Genomic DNA, 16,692 nt, shown 5'->3' on the forward strand with positions numbered 1-16,692 from the left:
AAATAAGGTTTTTTGGTGTGTTTTTTTTTTTTTTCCTATGAAAGAGAATGACTTCTCCTGAGGCTGGTGTTGAGGTTTATTGTCCCACGCAGTTAATGAGGATCAGAAGCAGGCAGGCACAATCTAAGTCCAAAGTGACAAGAGTGACTTCACCCCCAGGGAAAGCTCTGGGGAGATCTGGTCCCGTTTCACGCCAGCTCCGATACTGGATGGAGCCGTCGGCAGGCAACCAGACAGGCACTGTGGAATCTGAGGCAAAGCTGTAGGGTTTCTCTGGGGGAGATTTATTGCAGTGCCAAGTATGTGTGTATAAAATACATAATTCCTCTCATATGGCCGCATAAATCCAAGAGGGTTGGCAGTAAATAGAAAAAAGTAAAAAGGAATTACTGACTAATTTGTTCAGAAACTAGAAGGAAATCAATAGGAAAGCTGTAGCTCAAAGTGTGTTTTGAAATAATGTGCCCAGAGAAGGAGCAGGCCGCCCTCACTGGTGCAGGACCAGACATCTTAGGCACTCTGGGGTGGTCTGGGGACGCGGCAGGCAAAGCCAGAGGAGTGATCCTAGTTGGCATCTCTTCAATGGAGGTGTCCATCTGGGGCATGAGTACTGCCTGGGAGGTTGGCCTGCTGGCCTTGGGCCTCCTAGAGCTCGCCAGGGTGGAGGGGCAGCCAGGGAGGGACTCTTGCTCAGGGGCTAAACAGTGTTCTAGGAGCCTGGGATCTCTCAACACAGCAATGAGGACAAGGGATGATAGCTCTGTGTCCTGTCACCTGGCACACCTTGGAGCTCTGCCAGCTGTGCTTTGGAGAAGTCTCTGACTGAAACCATGGGTACATGGAAATGCGTCCACGGGAGCCACATGCAAAGATGGAGGAGCATCTGACTTACAACTGGGGATTGCTGAGACCTGCAAGGCTCAGCGTGGGGCTCTGTCTCTGAGGCTAGCATGTTGCCCATTGGTCCGGACTCCCCACTCATGTGGAGACCTTCTAGTTCAAGAAGTAAACTGCGCCAGGCACCAGTAGCTCAGATCTGTAATCCTAGCTACTCAGGAGGCTGAGATCTGAGGATCACAGCTCAAAGCCAGTCTGGGCGGGAAAGTCCAAGAGACTCTTTATCTCCAATAAACCACTCAGAAAATTGTTTCTATACCAAAACTCGTTATTTTATTTTTATTTTTTGGTTGGTCGTGGGGCTTGAACTCTGGGCCTGGGCGCTGTCCCTCAGCTCTTCAGCTCAAGACGAGCGCTCTACCACTTGAGCTACAGCGCCACTTCCAGTTTTCTGCTGGTTTATTGGAGATGAGAGTCTCATGGTCTCTCCTGCCCGGGCTGGCTTTGAACCACGATCCTCAGATCTCAGCCTCCTGAGTAGCTAGGATTACAGGCGTGAGCCACCAGCGCCCGGCAAAACTTGTTATTTTAGTATAGTTCTATACTAAAACTCATTCATTTTAAAATGGTAATTTTAAATTGTTTTATCTTTAATTGTACAAAGGACTTGCCATTCAATAGAACCGCTTATGAATATAACCTATTTTGATCACTGACATGCCTTTCATCATTTTCCACCGTTCCTCCCAACCTACCCCTTCCCCTGCAATGGGGTTGTGGTTATGTCTTAAGAAGTTAGGACTAAGCTGGGTGCTGGTGGCTCACGCCTGCAAGCCTAGCTACTCAGGAGGCTAAGATCTGAGAATCATGGTTCAAAGCCAGCCTGGGTAAGAAACTGTGTGAGTCTCCTTATTTCCAATGCACTATCAAAGAAACAACAACAACAACAAAAAAAGTGGTAGAGCACCAGTCTTGACTTTTTAAAAAAGCTCAGGGACAGTGCCCAAGCCCTGAGTTCAAGTCCCAGGACTGGCACACACACAAGAACTAAGTGTAATATATCCATGGAAACTTTGGGAAATATAGTAGTATAAAAAAGCAGAGAAGGGTCTGGGAGGGTGGCTGAGTGGTAGAGTGCTTGTCTCGCATGCATGAGGCCCTGGGTTTGATTTCTCATTACCATATAAGCAGAAAAAAGTCAAAAGTGGTGCTTTGGCTCAAGTGGTAGAGCCCTAGCCTTGAGCTGAAGAGCTGAAGGACAGCGCCCAGGCCTAGAGTTCAGGCCCTACAACCAAAAAAATCAAAAAACAAAAAACAAAACAAAACAAACAAAAAAAAAAAAACCAAAAAAATTTTCTGAAGACAATTTTTTTTTTGGGGGGTCCGGCTGTGGAGCCTGAACTCTGGGCCTGGGCACTGTACCTCAGCTCTTCAGCTCAAGGCTAGCGCTCTACCACTTGAGCCACAGCGCCACTTCTGGCTTTTTTCTTTTTGCTTATGTGGTGCTGAGGAATGGAACCCAGGGCCTCATGCATGCAAGGCAAGCACTCTACCACTGAGCCACCTTCCCAGCCCTGAAGACAATTTCTTCATATTTTAAAATATTTATTCAAGTGGGTTTTAGATTTTTAAATTTCTGATACATAAAACCAAACTCTATGTTTTCAAGAGGATTTTTAATGTATCTTTTTCAGCTGCTAAACTGTATATTTATCCTGCCTTTTTAATATAAGTTGATGCCACTGGTACAAATTATTCATGAACTTACTTTTTAGTGATTTAAATAAATAAATTGCTTTAAAAAATAAGCCAATTGGATGGATGGTAAATGATTGATGGTCAATGAAAGCTAGATACAGATGAATGACAGATGATATATGCACACATAACATACTCATGTACATGTGTATACATACATACAACACATATACGCATACATACCACTTTGGGACACAATACAAAGCCTCTAAAAGGTCCAGGCATGTATGTAGTCCTCATCTCAGGAAATCTTAGCTGCCTTGGAATCAGAAGGCAAACTGAAGGCTGCTCCCTGGGTCACAAAGGATTGCAGGGGCTTGCTTAGAAGTCATGTTCCCCAGCATACAAGATACAATTCAGAACAGAAATCACAAGACTACCGAAACAGGCGCTACCAAGTGTGGTCCGTTCAGAGGACTGTGGGCTGGCTTCTGGAACAAGCTACATCACACTGGGATGCTTTTTGCTTTTGTGCCAGTCTTAGGGCTTGAACTCAGGGTCTGGGTGCTGTCCCTGAGCTCTGTGCTCAAGGCTAGTGCTCTACCTCTTGAGCCAGAGCTCCATTTCCTGCTTTTTGATGAGTTTTCCTGAGATTCTTAAAGCAAGCCAGCCAGAAAACTGGTTATACAAAGCATGGTCCATCCCAAGGACTCTAAGCTGGTTTCTCGTACGAGCTCTAAGGTGCTGTCAGCTGAGATGCTTAAAGACAAAGCAGCTCTCTGATGGTGAGGGGTACCACAAAGCCTCTACAGTGGTTTGAAGGAGTCAGATGACCATCCTGTACAGCTGGCTGCAGAGGGCCATTCAGCAGGACCTGCCCACCCTGTGACACCCAAGGTCCTCACACACAACGCCTCTCAAGGGTGAGTCCCTGTTGGCACAGAACATGCCCCTAGGCACTGTCCTGGGGGTTTAGCCCTGAAATTGCAGCCAGGGAGACACACAGAATCCTCCTGCTGAGCTGGGTGGACACCAAGTCTACTACCCTCTCTGTGCCTGAGGCAGGGTCAGTGTCTCTGTCTCTGCCCAGGAAACCCTGGAGCCTGGGCTGGTCGTCGGCCTGGCGGCTCAGGCCTCCCTCACCATCCTCACCGGCATGCTGCAGGGACCCAACCTGGCCCTCGGCCACCAGCAGCACGGGGCCTGGGGGAGGAGCTGCAGGCCAGGGGTGTAGGGACTCAGGGGCCCTTCTGTCTAAGAGGTCCTCTGACCCATGCTGGTCCTCGGCACCCTCAAAACACTGTACCCCTTTCTTGGACTGGCCCACATTTCCCAAGGACCTGTCCAGGGTTGAACCAGCATTGAGTCCCAAGTCCCGAACAGAAAGCTGGGGCTCATGCTGGGTGCTAGATCGCGTGCCTGTGAGCTGGGGCTCCCCCTCGGGGTTAGCCACCAATGGCCTTGCCAGACCCTCCCTCCCCCCACAACCCATCCGGAACGCTGTCGGGGACTTTGCTGGCCTTGGGACCCCCCCACAAGTACTGCCTCTATCCCCGCTCAAAGGGGGTGTGGGCCAGTGCACACGCTCAGACCCCTGGCTGGGGGCAGCTGGACTCCCTGTTAGCGAGCCAGACCCGCTCAGTTGACCACCAAGGCAGAACTCAGCTTCCTGGGGCCCCAGGGCCAGGGCCTCCTCCAGAGCCTCCTGGGAAGAGGAGGAGGGCAAGCCGTCCGCGGAGCTGTCGCTGTCCTCCTCCAGGTCGGCCAGGGAGCTGGGAAACATGGCCTCCTCTGGCGGGGAGGGGAAGTCTGAGCTGATGGTCCCCTCCACGTCACTCTTTGCTGCGGGGCTGGGAGGCAGCGCAGGGATATGGGCGGAGGACGGGAGGTCCCCACTGCCGTAGGACAGCTGCTCATCCACAGGAGACAGGATCTCAGGCAGGAAGCCACTGGCACCCGGGGGACCGGCTTTCTCCAGGACAAGGGGGCCACCGCCGTCCCCCCACCCAGGTGCCTGGACTGTTGGGGTGGCCTCAGGAGGGGCCAGTAGAGTTGTGGGGACCTGGGGCTCAGGCAAGGCCCGGAGGGGCATGCTCTCAGTGGGCAGGCACAGGCCAGCATTCAGGAACCCCTCGCTGTGGCCGAGGGAGGCCTGGGGAAGAGTGGCCTCTGCCCCAAGGCCTCCCTCCCCTTGCCATGTGGAGGTCCCCGAGGGACAGGACAGTGACAGCTCTAAGTCACTGGTGGAAGGGGGTTGGGCCTCAGGGCTTGCCTGCTTGGTTTTCTCCATATGCGATCTACTGGTCAGGCTCTTGCTGGTTCTGGAAGCTTCCTGTCTACTCCCAGGGCCTGGGGAGGAGCAAGCCACATAGGGCTCTCTATTGTTTTCAGGGCTGGAGGAGCCGTCTGCGGGATGGGGGCTTCCTGATGCCAGCTCAGCCCCAGGGCTGGGTCCTGCTGGCCTCCCGTCACTGTCCTCCTCCCAGATCCTGCTGGAGACCTCCGACAGCTCTGACCCCGACCCTGGGGAGGGGCTCTCTGGGGAAGGCGGAGGCTGGCCTGCATGGAGGAGGCACTCGGGCCCTGGACCTTCCGCCTCAGCGGCTTCCTCGGTGGAGCTGCACGGGGACCCGACGCCCCTGCCCTCGGCCCTCTGCCAGGACACCTGTCCCTTGTCTCCAGGAGCAGCACCTGGAGAAGGATGCTCCTGGTGAAGATCACAGGACAAAGGCCAGCCAAACTCCTGTGAGTCCAGAGCAAAGAACTCTCCAGAGCCACTGGAGCCTGCGCCTGGGCTGATCTCAGCCTCCGCGCTGGCCGGAGAGGGGGAGCTGTCAGAAAGCTGGACCCTGGTGGCTGTGACCTTCTCAAACTCCTGGAGAGACGAACAGCTCAGGCTACTGGCAGAACCCACAGAGGAGGAGGGAGACGGCAGATCCAAGGCGGCAGTAAGCTCGGGCAGGAAGCTGCCTGGGCCCGGGGCGGCGGGTGGCGCCTCCTCTTCTGAGGCTGCAGGAGCTGCAGACACAGGGCAGTTTGGGGCATTGCTGGTACACCTGGCACTGCAGACCCCACCCCTCAAGCAGCCTGGGCCTCTGCCCTCCTGCCTCACCCCACTGCCCCCCACGCCCAGTGCCTCTCAAGCAGAAAGACCCCAACAGAGGCAGGAGGAGGGCAGAGACGCTAGTGCAGTTGGCCTCTGACTCCAGCCAGTGGGTGGTTCTCCCAGAATGGGGCTGTGGCCTTCGCCTCCCACCTGGCTCCCAGAGGTAGGAAGGCTGGCCTATGTCCTGCCTCTGACTTAGCACCTGGCCTGGAATGCCCCTTAAATGGGGATGTGACAGTCGCCGAGTGAGCCCTGGAAGGCCCGGAGCAGTGAGCGCATCACCTGGGCAGGCAGCGGGCGGGGAGGCTTCCCCACAGACGGAAGGGGTGCTGGGGTCTTCCTGCTGCCAGGCCTCCACCCTGCAAGCACAGAGGTAGACACCGTGTGAGGGGCAGCGTGTCAGGGAGCCTGCCCCCAGCCACACACCAGGGCTCTCGGTCAGGAACTGCAGGGCATCTACGACCTCACACGGCCCTGCCCATCACCCGTACCATCTGGCTGACCAGCAGCACACAGGCCCAGAGCTGCTGCCTTTGGTAGGTGTCTGACCTCAGGGCCCCTTCCAGGGTCCCTCCTCTTCCCCTTCCTCCTTCCCCCCCCCCCCCACGTTACACCCCCCCCCCTCTGGTACAGATGGGGACAGTCCCTCCCAGTGGGATCAGGAGGCGGTGCTCTATGGCAGGGTGCCCCCACACACACCTTGGGTCCACTCACTGGGCAATACCATTGTTTGCAAACTGGTACAAGGGGCAGGAGGGTGTCAAACTCAGGAAGCAGGGTACACAAGGGGCCCAGACAAAGGAGGGAAGGGTCTCAGCAGGGAGGGGTGGGGAGTCTTGTGCCTCAGGCCCCACCCTTCCAGGTCCCACACCTCTGCTTCCCTGACTGCCAGCTCTGTCTTTCCTGGGTGTCCCACTGAGGGCTTCTGGCAACATCCACCACTTCAGCCACCTGCTGGAAACACAGAGTTAAAATGACACATGGGGTGGGCTGCTGCGGGGCTGCCCATGCTCTCAGCTGGGCATCGCACCCCAGTGCCTCCCAGGACCATCATGGAGGAGCCGAGACCATCTCCTGCTGGGGGCTGGAGGCTCACCAGGGAATCCTAGCTATTCAGGAGGCTGAGGTCTAGAGGATCACAGCCAGCATGGAAAGTCTGTGAGACTCTACCTCCAATCACCAGCAAAATATCCTTGAAGTGGAGTTATGGCTCAAGTGGTAGAATAACAGCCTTGAGCAAACCCACACATAATCTCCCGAAATAGAGCTGTGGGCTGTGTACATAGCCCTCTGCAGACCCTCCTCCACCACAGAAAAGACCATCTCTGTCCAGGTGTTGAACCCAGGTGAAGCCCAGAGAACCAGCACCCCTCAGAACCACATGAGCCCCAGGGAGGGTCCTCAGGGACCCCCTGCCACTGCAGTGGACTCACACTGGCTTCCTGGGGACCATGAGGTCCCTCTCTGCTCTGTCCATGGAAGCCTCTAGCATAGCCATCCGCTGAGGAGGGGCGGGGCTTGGTGGCGGGGTCTCCTGCGAGGCAAAGGGGCTGTCAACGCTGGCCGACACAGACAAAGGCTGGAGGCCCAGGAAGCAGCCTTTGGGAACTCCAAAGCTACCTGGAAGAAGTCTGAGGATTCAAAATGGACACAAGACTTGCTTGGCGCACGGTTAGTTTGGGGAGGTAAAGCACGTGGTTATTTGCTCCTAAGATGACTGTATTGGATGGTGAGGGGAAGACCCTGGAAGAAGTGCCTAAGAAAGCACCTTCATCTGGGGACCCTCTTGCAGGTGGCTGAACTCTTGTTGGACCCGCCTCTTTCCCTGACCTTTCCTTACTGACCACTTCAGACACAGCTGGAGGACCTGGTAGACCAGGAAGGGGAGGATCAGATAAGCCAGGTCACCCACAGCACAGCTGTGTCCCCTCAGCAAAGCAGGAACAAAGAGGCCACAGAGCCTCCTCGTGGTACACTACCACCCCACATCTGAGCTCCTGGCTGGGGGCTGGGACCCGAGCCCCAAGGCCACCAGAGCTCCATGCTAAAGCTCTCGTCCACATGCTGGTATTGGTGGAGGTGCCGAGGGCTCTCAGGAAGGACCAGGATGATGTTACCATGGAGAGCCTGTAAGCACTGTCTTCTGGCCACAAAACAGCCAGTGCTGGGTCAGATGACCCCTGGACAGGTCCCATACCCGTCATTAACAAGCTCTGGGACCAGGGTCCATCGCTCCAGAGTCTCAGGTTTCAGTCAACCTCATCTACAGGGTGAGTGTCATGAGCGTGCTCACTTCAACAGTCCACAAGGGTCCGAGGGGGGTGTAGGCCCTGGCTGGTCCTCGGCACGTGATGGCCAGCACACGTGGGCATGGACAGCAAAGAGACTTCAGGCCAAACATTGGAGGACGCAGGAAGGGAGGTCACGGAAATACGCCTGCCCACCAGGGAGCTCCTCCCAGTCTGGGCCTCCTCGGTGCAGGAGCAGGTACTCACTCTCCCACGCTGAATGGACTAGGCTGTCTATGGCGGCAGCCGCCTGTGCCCATCTGGGAAGCCAGCCAGTGAAAAGTGTCCTTCCTTCCCGCCCGTGGAGACTGGGGGAGCTTCTGAACCCAAAGCTGGGAGCTGGGGATAGGGTCTCCAAGACTGAACTATGCAGCCCTCATTGCCAGCCAGCTGCCACTGATCGGCCCCCCGAGCTATGAGCGGGGCTCCTCCATCCACTGCAGATCTGAGCCTTGGATCGCAGGGAGTGAAGTACTTGATTCCTGCAAAACCTTCCTTGCATTAATTAAGGAAGACTCTTCCAGCAAAGCTGATTTCCAAACATTTAGAAAACACATTCCAGATAAAAGGTGGGCATGTGGGCCATGCATGTATCCCAGCTACATGGGGTGGGGGTGGGGGTGGAGGAGAGGTGTTGGGAGGATCACAGTTCCACTCAGGCTGTTCCTTGGCGGAGGGTGGGGAGGGGAGTCTGTGAGACCCTCCCGCCTCACTAGCACACACAAGTCCACCTCACTAACCCCAGCACAGGCAAATGAGTGTGGTCCCAGCTATCCAAGAAACAGAAGAGGATCGTTGTTCAAGCTGCCCCAGGCAAAAACAAGTTAAAGCAGAAACAAAAAGGCATGGTTTAACTGGTAGAGTGCCTACCTAGCCGGCAGAAGGCCTCAGTACTACTGAAAAAATATATATACATACATATGTTCCAGATAGACCAAGTTGTGAGTAAAGCAATTCAAACGTTATAAATTTTAATTTCTCTAGATGAGCGGCCGTGTCACCTCTCACAGCAAACGGAGCCAGCCATTCTTCTGGCTGTGAAGGGGTCTGCGGTCAGGGCGGGGGGCCACCAGGGCTCAGTGTCTCCGGCTGTCCTCGGGGGCCTCCCTGTTCTTGCCTGGTGGCTGGGTACCAGACTTGGACGGGATCTTCCAGACGGTGGGGATGCTGCTGGCCAGGTCCTCACTGGGGGGGCCCACGGGCTGTCTCCAGGGGGCTTACCTGGGGGCAGGTCCTTGGCCTCCTGTGGCCTGAGCTGGGCTGGGGGCCTCCCTGCTGCCTGGATGGCCTGCAGTGACAAGACAGGGAAAATGTCAGGCGGCGTGCCTGGAGAGACAGTGCCAGAGCAGGGGTGAGGGGAGCAGGGTGCAGGGTGTCCGGGATCTGCAGGAAGACCAGGCTGCAGGCGGGCACGATGGGAGGTGGGCGCACTCGGGCAAGGCTAGGGGCGAGTGCTCGCTGGGGGCTTGCATACGGGAAAGTCCGGGCCTGGCAGCTGTCCAACGTCCGGAGAACTTGAGTGCAGAGGGACGCGAGGCTGCTCCTCCCGCGCTGGAAGACATGACCCAGAGTCACAGGCGCCAGCCAGCCGGCGGGGTCTCCAGACCTGGAGTCACCTCTGGCTGGGGAGCGTCGGTGCAGCTGCTCGCTCACCCCTCCCTCCGCAGACCCCAGAGCTCCACGCACCCCAGGGCCCACTTCTGAGGCCCCATCGCCCCACCTGTCCTTTGTCCCTTCTGGAATGCCTTCGGATTCCCTAATCCACAGATGCCAGCGTCTTAGAGGCTTCACTCTGTGCTCCCAAAGTGTGCCAGGCTGTTCTAGGGCTCTAAGACTGCCCAGTGTTCACACCGGGGCCAGAGGAGTCCCGTGAGCTGGGCTGTGGAGATGCCTGCAATTCACTACCCACGTGCCACGTCTATCTGCCTGCCATGGCTTCTCTAAGTCCAGCCCACTGCTGTGAGACAAGACCCTGGTGGGTGGAAGGGGAAGTAAATGGACAGCAAGGCTGGGCAGCAGGGTGGTGGTCAGTGCCTGTCAGGGCAGAGCTGGCTGAGCAATGACTCCTGAGGCTGAGCATGGGAGGCTCCCTCGTGCAGGCATGCCTAAGGCAGACACCCTGTCTGAATGATCCTGCAGAAGACGCGTCCACAGACCTGGGGACCGGACTTCACAGGAAAACAGATCCTGGCAGCTGCGATCACGTCGAGGATCTCTAGATGAGTTAGTTGTGGAATTAGGTTGGCTCTAAATCCATCAACTTGGGCTCTCATTTTTATTTTTATTTTTTGGTCAGTTGTGGGGCCTGAACTCTGGGCCTGGGCGCTGTCTCTCAGCTCTTCAGCTCAAGGCTAGCACTCTACCACTTGAGCCACAGCGCCACTCCCGGCTTTTTCTGCTTATGTGGTGCTGAGGAATGGAACCCAGGGCCTCATGCATGCAAGGCAAACACTCTACCGCTGAGCCACCTTCCTAGCCCCAACTGGGCTCTTAAAAGAGCTGAGAAGCCAGGCATCAGTGGCTCACGTCTGTAATCCTAGATACTCAAGAAACTGATATCTGAGGATCACGGTTCAAAGCAGAAGACTCTTATCTCTAAGTTACTACCAAAAATCCAGAAATGATGCTATGGCTGAAGGCTAGAGCACTAGCCTTGAGCACAAAAGCTCAGAGACAGTGTCCAGGCCCTGAGTTCAAGCCCCAGGACTGGCACCAAATGATAAACAAGAATAGAAAGAAAAGAAGGCGAGGAGCTTGACACAGTGGCTCATGCCTGTTCTCCTTAGTTACTCAAGAGGCTGAGATCTGAGAATCCCTGTTAGATGCTAGTCTGAGCAAACAGATCTGAAAGACTGAATCTCCAATTAACCAGCAAAAAAAAGTGTGGCTCAAGTGGTACAGAGCCAGCCTTCAGCTCAAAAAGCTAAATGAGGTAAAGAGGTAGACACAGAGGAGCAGAGACAGCCATGGGAGGACAGAGGGACCCCTGAGCCATCAGAGCAGGCCGCAGCGGGAAGGCCCCTCTGGAGCCTCGGGGAGTGCTGGCACCTCCAGAGAGCAGGCATCTTTGCTTAAACCACCCAGTTTGTGGACCTCTGTCATGCAACCTCAGGAAAGGCACCCATCTCCCGACCCCAAGCTGTCGCTGTTCAGAGGGGAGACAGGGCAGGGAGAACAGGCAGGAGGGGGCCCTCAGGCTGACGTGACCACGTTCCTCACCAATTCCCCCACGGGACAGCCGGCAAACCAGCCAGCCCTGTGGGCTACCTGGCAGCCTGGGCCACGTCAGTTCCTGTACTCTAACCCCGTCATGTTCCTATCTAGGTGCTCCTGGCTTCTGTCCAAGGACAGGCTGGGCCTAATCCTCCTTCCGCCTTGGCAGAAGCCGGTGCAGCCAGGTGCTGCGGTCTGGCTGGTCTGTGTGCCCGGCCCTGCCTGGCAACAGCGTCAGGCCTGCAGGTGACTGGCAGCCAGGGCCTGGCCAAGCCTGGCTGCCCCCGCCAAGAGCCTTCGCCCAGGCAGCAGAGTGTGTCTGCGTGGCTCCCGGCTGGTGCCCAGGCCCTGTTCTCAGAGGCAGTGCCTGGGAGGACTGTCCTTCTGGAAGGCCCGCTGTTCACCCAGGTGGAGACAGGGAGGCCCAGGGGTCCACACCACACAGCTGGCATGGCGGGCAGAAGGGAGGGCTGTCTGATCACGCAGTGGACGCTGAGGCCCACGGACAGATGGCCTGTGTGCTTGGCTGGCCCTGCCACTCCCACTACCTACCTTGGCTGGCCTGCTTGGCACTCTTCACCTGCGGGCTGCTGGCCTCGGGGGTGTCCTCCCCTCCTGGCTCTAGGTCATCTGCCTCCCACGTTGTCTGGGGCGGGGTCGCCTGTTGCTCAGAGTGGGGCCTACAAGGCAGAGCAGAGGGAGACGTGACTGTCCGCCCAGCAGCTCTGCCCAGGGTGCCCAGTTCTGCTCACAACACCCCCCCCCCGCCCCCATTCCCAGGAACAGCCTCAAGGCCCATATGGGTTGGCTGAAGCCAGTGGCCAAGCAGGAGACAGGGTTCTGGGCCTTTCCTGCCTGGGTGCCTCCCGGGCAGAGCCTGGGCCCCACAGAGTGGCTGCTGTGGGGCTCATGACCGGGCTCGCAGGGGCGGGGGCTGGGGAGGCACCTGCCTGTCCGCAGAGGCTCGGGCAGGTTTCTGGGTGAGACTCACTTCTCATTCTGTGGAGCAGCACCCATGTGTACAGCGTGCCCCCACCCGAGCCTGGGCCCCCGCAGGCCACACCCATGCCTGCTGCCAGGCTCTAGGCACCTCTGTTCTTTCCTGAGACACAATGCCAGTGCAACATGAGGTCACCCATCACAGCCTCGGGATGGTGGTGAGGCCCCTTCTGGGTCAAGGTCAGTGCTGAGAGCCTGCCTGGGCCCCAGAGCATCTCCCTGGGCAGCGAGCATTAGCCTGAGGAGCTGGGCTCACAGGAGGATGGCCAGCCCGGAGATGTTTCCAAGCCCTTGAGGGTACGGCTGCGGGCTGCAGCTGGTCCACATCATTGTGTCCCAGACACAGGCTTGTCGCCGAGGCCAGGCCAGCACAGAGCTGGAGACCTTGTCCGCCAGACGCCCTCCCAGCCTTCAGGGCAGCCATGGGAGCAGAACGGGGTCTAGTGACACAGGAACAGGACCCCCAAGCTTTATCACCCTGAGAAGCCTGGGGGATGGTCCTGGGTCTCAGGCAGGGACCTTGTAGCTCATCCCTCTTTCCCTGCCTGCAGCACACACTTGGGGCACAGGGCCACAGATCCCCGGTGTACACCCACATCAGGACAAATGACCCAAGTCTGCCTGTTTCCCCGTGTGTGATCCCCAGCAGGGTGTCAGAAGCTACTTGCTCACTTGCTTGCTTGGGCTACAGGAAACCCCAAGATACTCCTGTCCTGTCCTGTCCCGTCCTCCTCTATTTTGTAACTTTGGGGCAATCCTGAGCTTCGCTGGAATGACAAGAAAAGCCTAGGGCCGGCCAGCCCTTCCTCCTGGCCCCACAACCACGTGTGTGCCCACCGGCTGGCCTCCAGCTCCAGAATGCCCCAGCAGGTCATGCTGAAAAGCACCCTGGGAGAAGCCAGGGCAGTGGGCAGCCTGAGGCTGGGCAACCCATGGCTTCCTGAGCAGAGAGAGGTCCCACAGGGGGAAAAAAGAGCTGATGTGTGGGGGTGACCAGCCCAGGGCAGGCCCTGGGTCCCTGGGAACCCCTGCCTGTGGAGAGGACACTCCTGGGGGCCCTCCATAGCTGCTTCACCCCAACATTGCTGCAGCAACCTCACAGTGGGTGCTCTGGCCCGGAAGCCTCCAAGGAGAAAGCCTGCTGCTCACACAGCCGGCCCAGAACACACAGCCCACCGCGCCTCAGCCCTGCTGAGCCCAGTTCTCTTTCGCTGTGAAGCAAGTCCAGGGGCCACGTGGCCAGGATGTAGAAAGGGCCCAGATGCCGCTAGCCATGGAACCACCCCTGGATGTGTGCCCAGAGGCTGGGGCAGCCATGCGAATGCCATATGCTGCCCTGGGCCAGGCTGTCTAACTGTTCTGTCCCTCCACACCCCATACAATAGCCCCAGGAGACTTCCGGAAGACACACTCCAGCTAGCCCAGAGCCAGTGAATTGGCTGCCCTTTTCTTTTGGGACCAGAGCAGCGCTGGGCTGCTTGGTAGAAGCCGGCACCCACGGCATGTGCCTGGGTAGGTGGGTGGGTGAAGTGGGCTCAGTTACACAGCAGCAAGCAAACACGCAGAACACTTGCGATGTCAAGCACCAGGCCCATGGCCACCGGGACCCACTCACTGTGTGGCCGCTGAGCTCTGGAGGCTCCTTGGAGGCTGGAGGTCGGGCAGTGGCAGGAGGCACAGTGCCCTCTTTGGTTGCTGGCTTGTCTTGGGGCTCCCCTTCAAGACGTCCTTGACTCTGCCGCTGGGACTCTGGGGAAGAACACCGAGTCAGCCTGCAGGGGCCAAGCACGTGCGGCCTATTTGCTTCTTTAGCCACCCCAGGGCCACCATTAGCCTGGCCCTGCATGCTACTTGTTGCCACATTCCAGCAGACACCACTGGAAATGGTCATGGGCCCTGGTCGGGGCTGCGTGCCCCCTGACAGGTACAGACAAGGAGCTTAGAGGGGACGTCCCTGCCCAGGGCCGGCCCAGCTCCTGGGGACTCCAGCCATGCAGCCTAGGGTCTCTTCTCTTGCAGGCGGGCCTGTGGTCAAGTGCTTTCTTCTTTCTTCCTTTTTCTTTGCAGAGCTGAGTACTTACCTGGGAAGTACTCTTCCACTGAGCTAAATCCCCAACCTCAGCTATGATGATGGTGATGTGTGTGTGTGTGCATGTTAGTGCGTGCTAGTTCTGAGGCTCCAACTCAGGGCCTGGGCACCGTCCCTTAGCTTTTTCACTCAAGACTGGTGTTCTATCGCCCGAGCCACACTTCTACTTGTGGCTTTTTTTTGTGGTTAACTGGAGGTAAGAGTCTCTCAGACTTTACTGTCTGGGTTGGTGTCACACCACAATCCACAGATCTCACAAGAGTGAGCCACTGGTGCTCAGCAGGGGCAGGGGCTTTAGAGAATATAGCTCTTTCTCCTCCCTCCCGCCTTTCATTCCTCCTCTTTCTGGCAGTACTGGGTTTAAACTCAGGGCCTCACACTCTAGATGCCCTACCATTTGAGCCACTCTGTCAGCCCTTTTAGACAAGCTCTTACACTGATGCCAGGAGCTTGCCTGTACTATGATCCTATTTGTGCTCCCACAAAACAAGATTCTGCTGCTAGCTATGACAGACATGTCCCTGAACCCAGACATCGATCAAGATGAAGTCCTATGAACTTTTTATTTTTTGTGGGGGGGCTGAGCCGGCTAGAACCATGATCCTCCAGGTCTCTGTCTCCCAAGTAAAACTAGGATTACAGTTTTGTGTCACCATACCCAGCCAAGTCCAGTTCTTTTGATCCTCATTTTGGCTCTCAAGGTGGGGACCACCATCTCCCAGTTTACAGAGCATGCTCTGGTGCAGGGAGCACATCGTGCCTGGGAACGCCCCCTTCTCCTTGTTTATACAACTCTTTCTTGGGAGGCAGCTGTGGGGAGGCCAGCTCCAAGGACACAGTGTCTGCCCTGTTCTGCCATGTCTGGCTGTCCCAACGTGTCACAGGCCACGGCGCCTCCTCTGCTCCCTCTGGAGTGAAGCCCAGCCACCCTCCAGCTGGGCCTATGCCTTTCATCCCTTTTGCTCCAGCCCTGGCCTGGATGAAGCACCTTCCACAAAGGCTAGGCATCTGGTCCCTCCTCCAGGATACCCAGGTAGGGGACTCCTTGGGGGTCACTCAGTGGGTGACCTTGTCCTGCCCTCTATGTGCGCTGCCCACCTGGGCCAGAGCCTGGAGCTCCTGCCGCAGATGGGCAACAGACCTCTGTGCTTCCAGGATGGCTTTCTGACGCTGTAGGAGCTGCTTCCTGCCTTGGTGCATGGCCAGGGAACAGTTTTTCAGGTATCGGACTTCCCTCTGAACCAGCCAGAGGAGAAATATCAGTTAGCATTATCCCCAACCTGCAGGAGCTCACATGGGAAAAAGAGAAGGGCTATGGGGCAGTGAAGATCATGAGGGACCCCCCAGCTCTCCCATCGTCTGGCCCTCCTTTCCTCCACATGCCCTGTGCTTGGCACAAGGGGCAGGCAGGAGGCAAGGTGGCGGCTGAGGGGCTCTTCTCCCAAGTGTTCTGGTGGGGCCAGCACAGCTTCCCTTTCTCCAGGTTTGGAGCCTGGCTCCATCTTTCCAACTCATCCCTTGATTAAGCCCTCCCATGCCCCAGGAAGGACCCTAAGGTTCAGACAGGGAACTGAGGATGGGAGTCTACAGCCAGCAAGAGGTTGAGCCTGGCTTGGAGTCGGGGCTGTAGGCCATACTCCACAGAGCGGAGCTGTCTGCCCTGGCATGCATTCTCCCAGGTGACACAGGGAGTCGTGGGATGGAGGAAGATGGCTAGGGCTCTGAGTGTCTTGCTGCTGCCCCCTCCCCAACAAGGGCCGCAGCACTGCCTGTGTGTGGCTACCCCCAAGCCATGCCTACCCGCTCTTTCTCCAGCTTGCTGATGGCTTGCTGTTTCCTCTCGGACAGCTCAGCAGTTTTCTCCCCCTTGATCTCCAGACACCTGGAGGAGGTGGAGTGTTACTGTCCATCTGGAGTCCATCTTGAGGTGGGCATGGAGAGCCACAGATAGGGCGAGTCCTGTGCACCGGGGGGCTCCGGGGATAGCCAGCCCCCACCCCAGGCGGGCACCAGGAGGTCAGAGCCGGAGCCAGGAAGCTGGAGGGCTCCGGCGCCCCCAGGCCCAGCCCAAGCTGTCCCTCTGCCCACTCGCCACTCACTACTTTGGGGTCTAAGGGAGACAGGCCAGTGAATGGCAGTACCTCCTGCCCTGGACCCGGCCCAGGCTGGAGATCATAGAGGTCACGGGAGCCCCCCAACCCCACGCCCCGGCCCCAGGGGGGCGCGAGCCCGGGAGAGAACTTGAACCGGGCAACCCTGCACAGGCCAGTCTGCCCCCCGGCGGCCTCCGATGTGTGTTCACCCACACGGAAGCTCCAGTCTGAGAAGCCACGGGAAGGAAATGGCCTCTTGGATGTTAGCAGTGGCAGAAACAGACACAACCACCAGGCCCCGCTACTGGAGACAAGCTGAGGGAAGGCCCCGCGGCCACGGCGCCTGCGCGAGGTAGAGCTGGGGGGAGG

At 57.4% G+C, this 16,692-nt stretch overlaps 1 protein-coding gene across 1 annotated transcript in view; it reads right to left on the minus strand.

Moving 5' to 3' along the window:
• Positions 1-2,498: 2,498 nt before the first annotated feature.
• Ccdc187 (coiled-coil domain containing 187) overlaps positions 2,499-16,692 on the minus strand; it is a 50,557-nt gene continuing 36,363 nt past the window's right edge. The window contains exons 15-25 of the mRNA XM_042680890.1: positions 16,031-16,112; positions 15,329-15,466; positions 13,757-13,890; positions 11,695-11,822; positions 9,404-9,480; positions 8,931-9,217; positions 8,086-8,189; positions 7,075-7,175; positions 6,513-6,592; positions 5,924-6,000; positions 2,499-5,553 (exon numbers count right to left, since the gene is read on the minus strand). Of these exons, the coding sequence (XP_042536824.1) occupies positions 3,488-5,553; positions 5,924-6,000; positions 6,513-6,592; positions 7,075-7,175; positions 8,086-8,189; positions 8,931-9,217; positions 9,404-9,480; positions 11,695-11,822; positions 13,757-13,890; positions 15,329-15,466; positions 16,031-16,112 (3,274 nt within the window). The 3' untranslated portion in view covers positions 2,499-3,487. The remainder of the gene's footprint in view (positions 5,554-5,923; positions 6,001-6,512; positions 6,593-7,074; positions 7,176-8,085; positions 8,190-8,930; positions 9,218-9,403; positions 9,481-11,694; positions 11,823-13,756; positions 13,891-15,328; positions 15,467-16,030; positions 16,113-16,692) is intronic.

This window comes from Dipodomys spectabilis, unplaced genomic scaffold, assembly GCF_019054845.1.
Source record: "Dipodomys spectabilis isolate Male_0828 unplaced genomic scaffold, ASM1905484v1 ptg000067l, whole genome shotgun sequence".
In the NCBI taxonomy this organism is placed as follows: Eukaryota; Metazoa; Chordata; class Mammalia; order Rodentia; family Heteromyidae; genus Dipodomys; species Dipodomys spectabilis.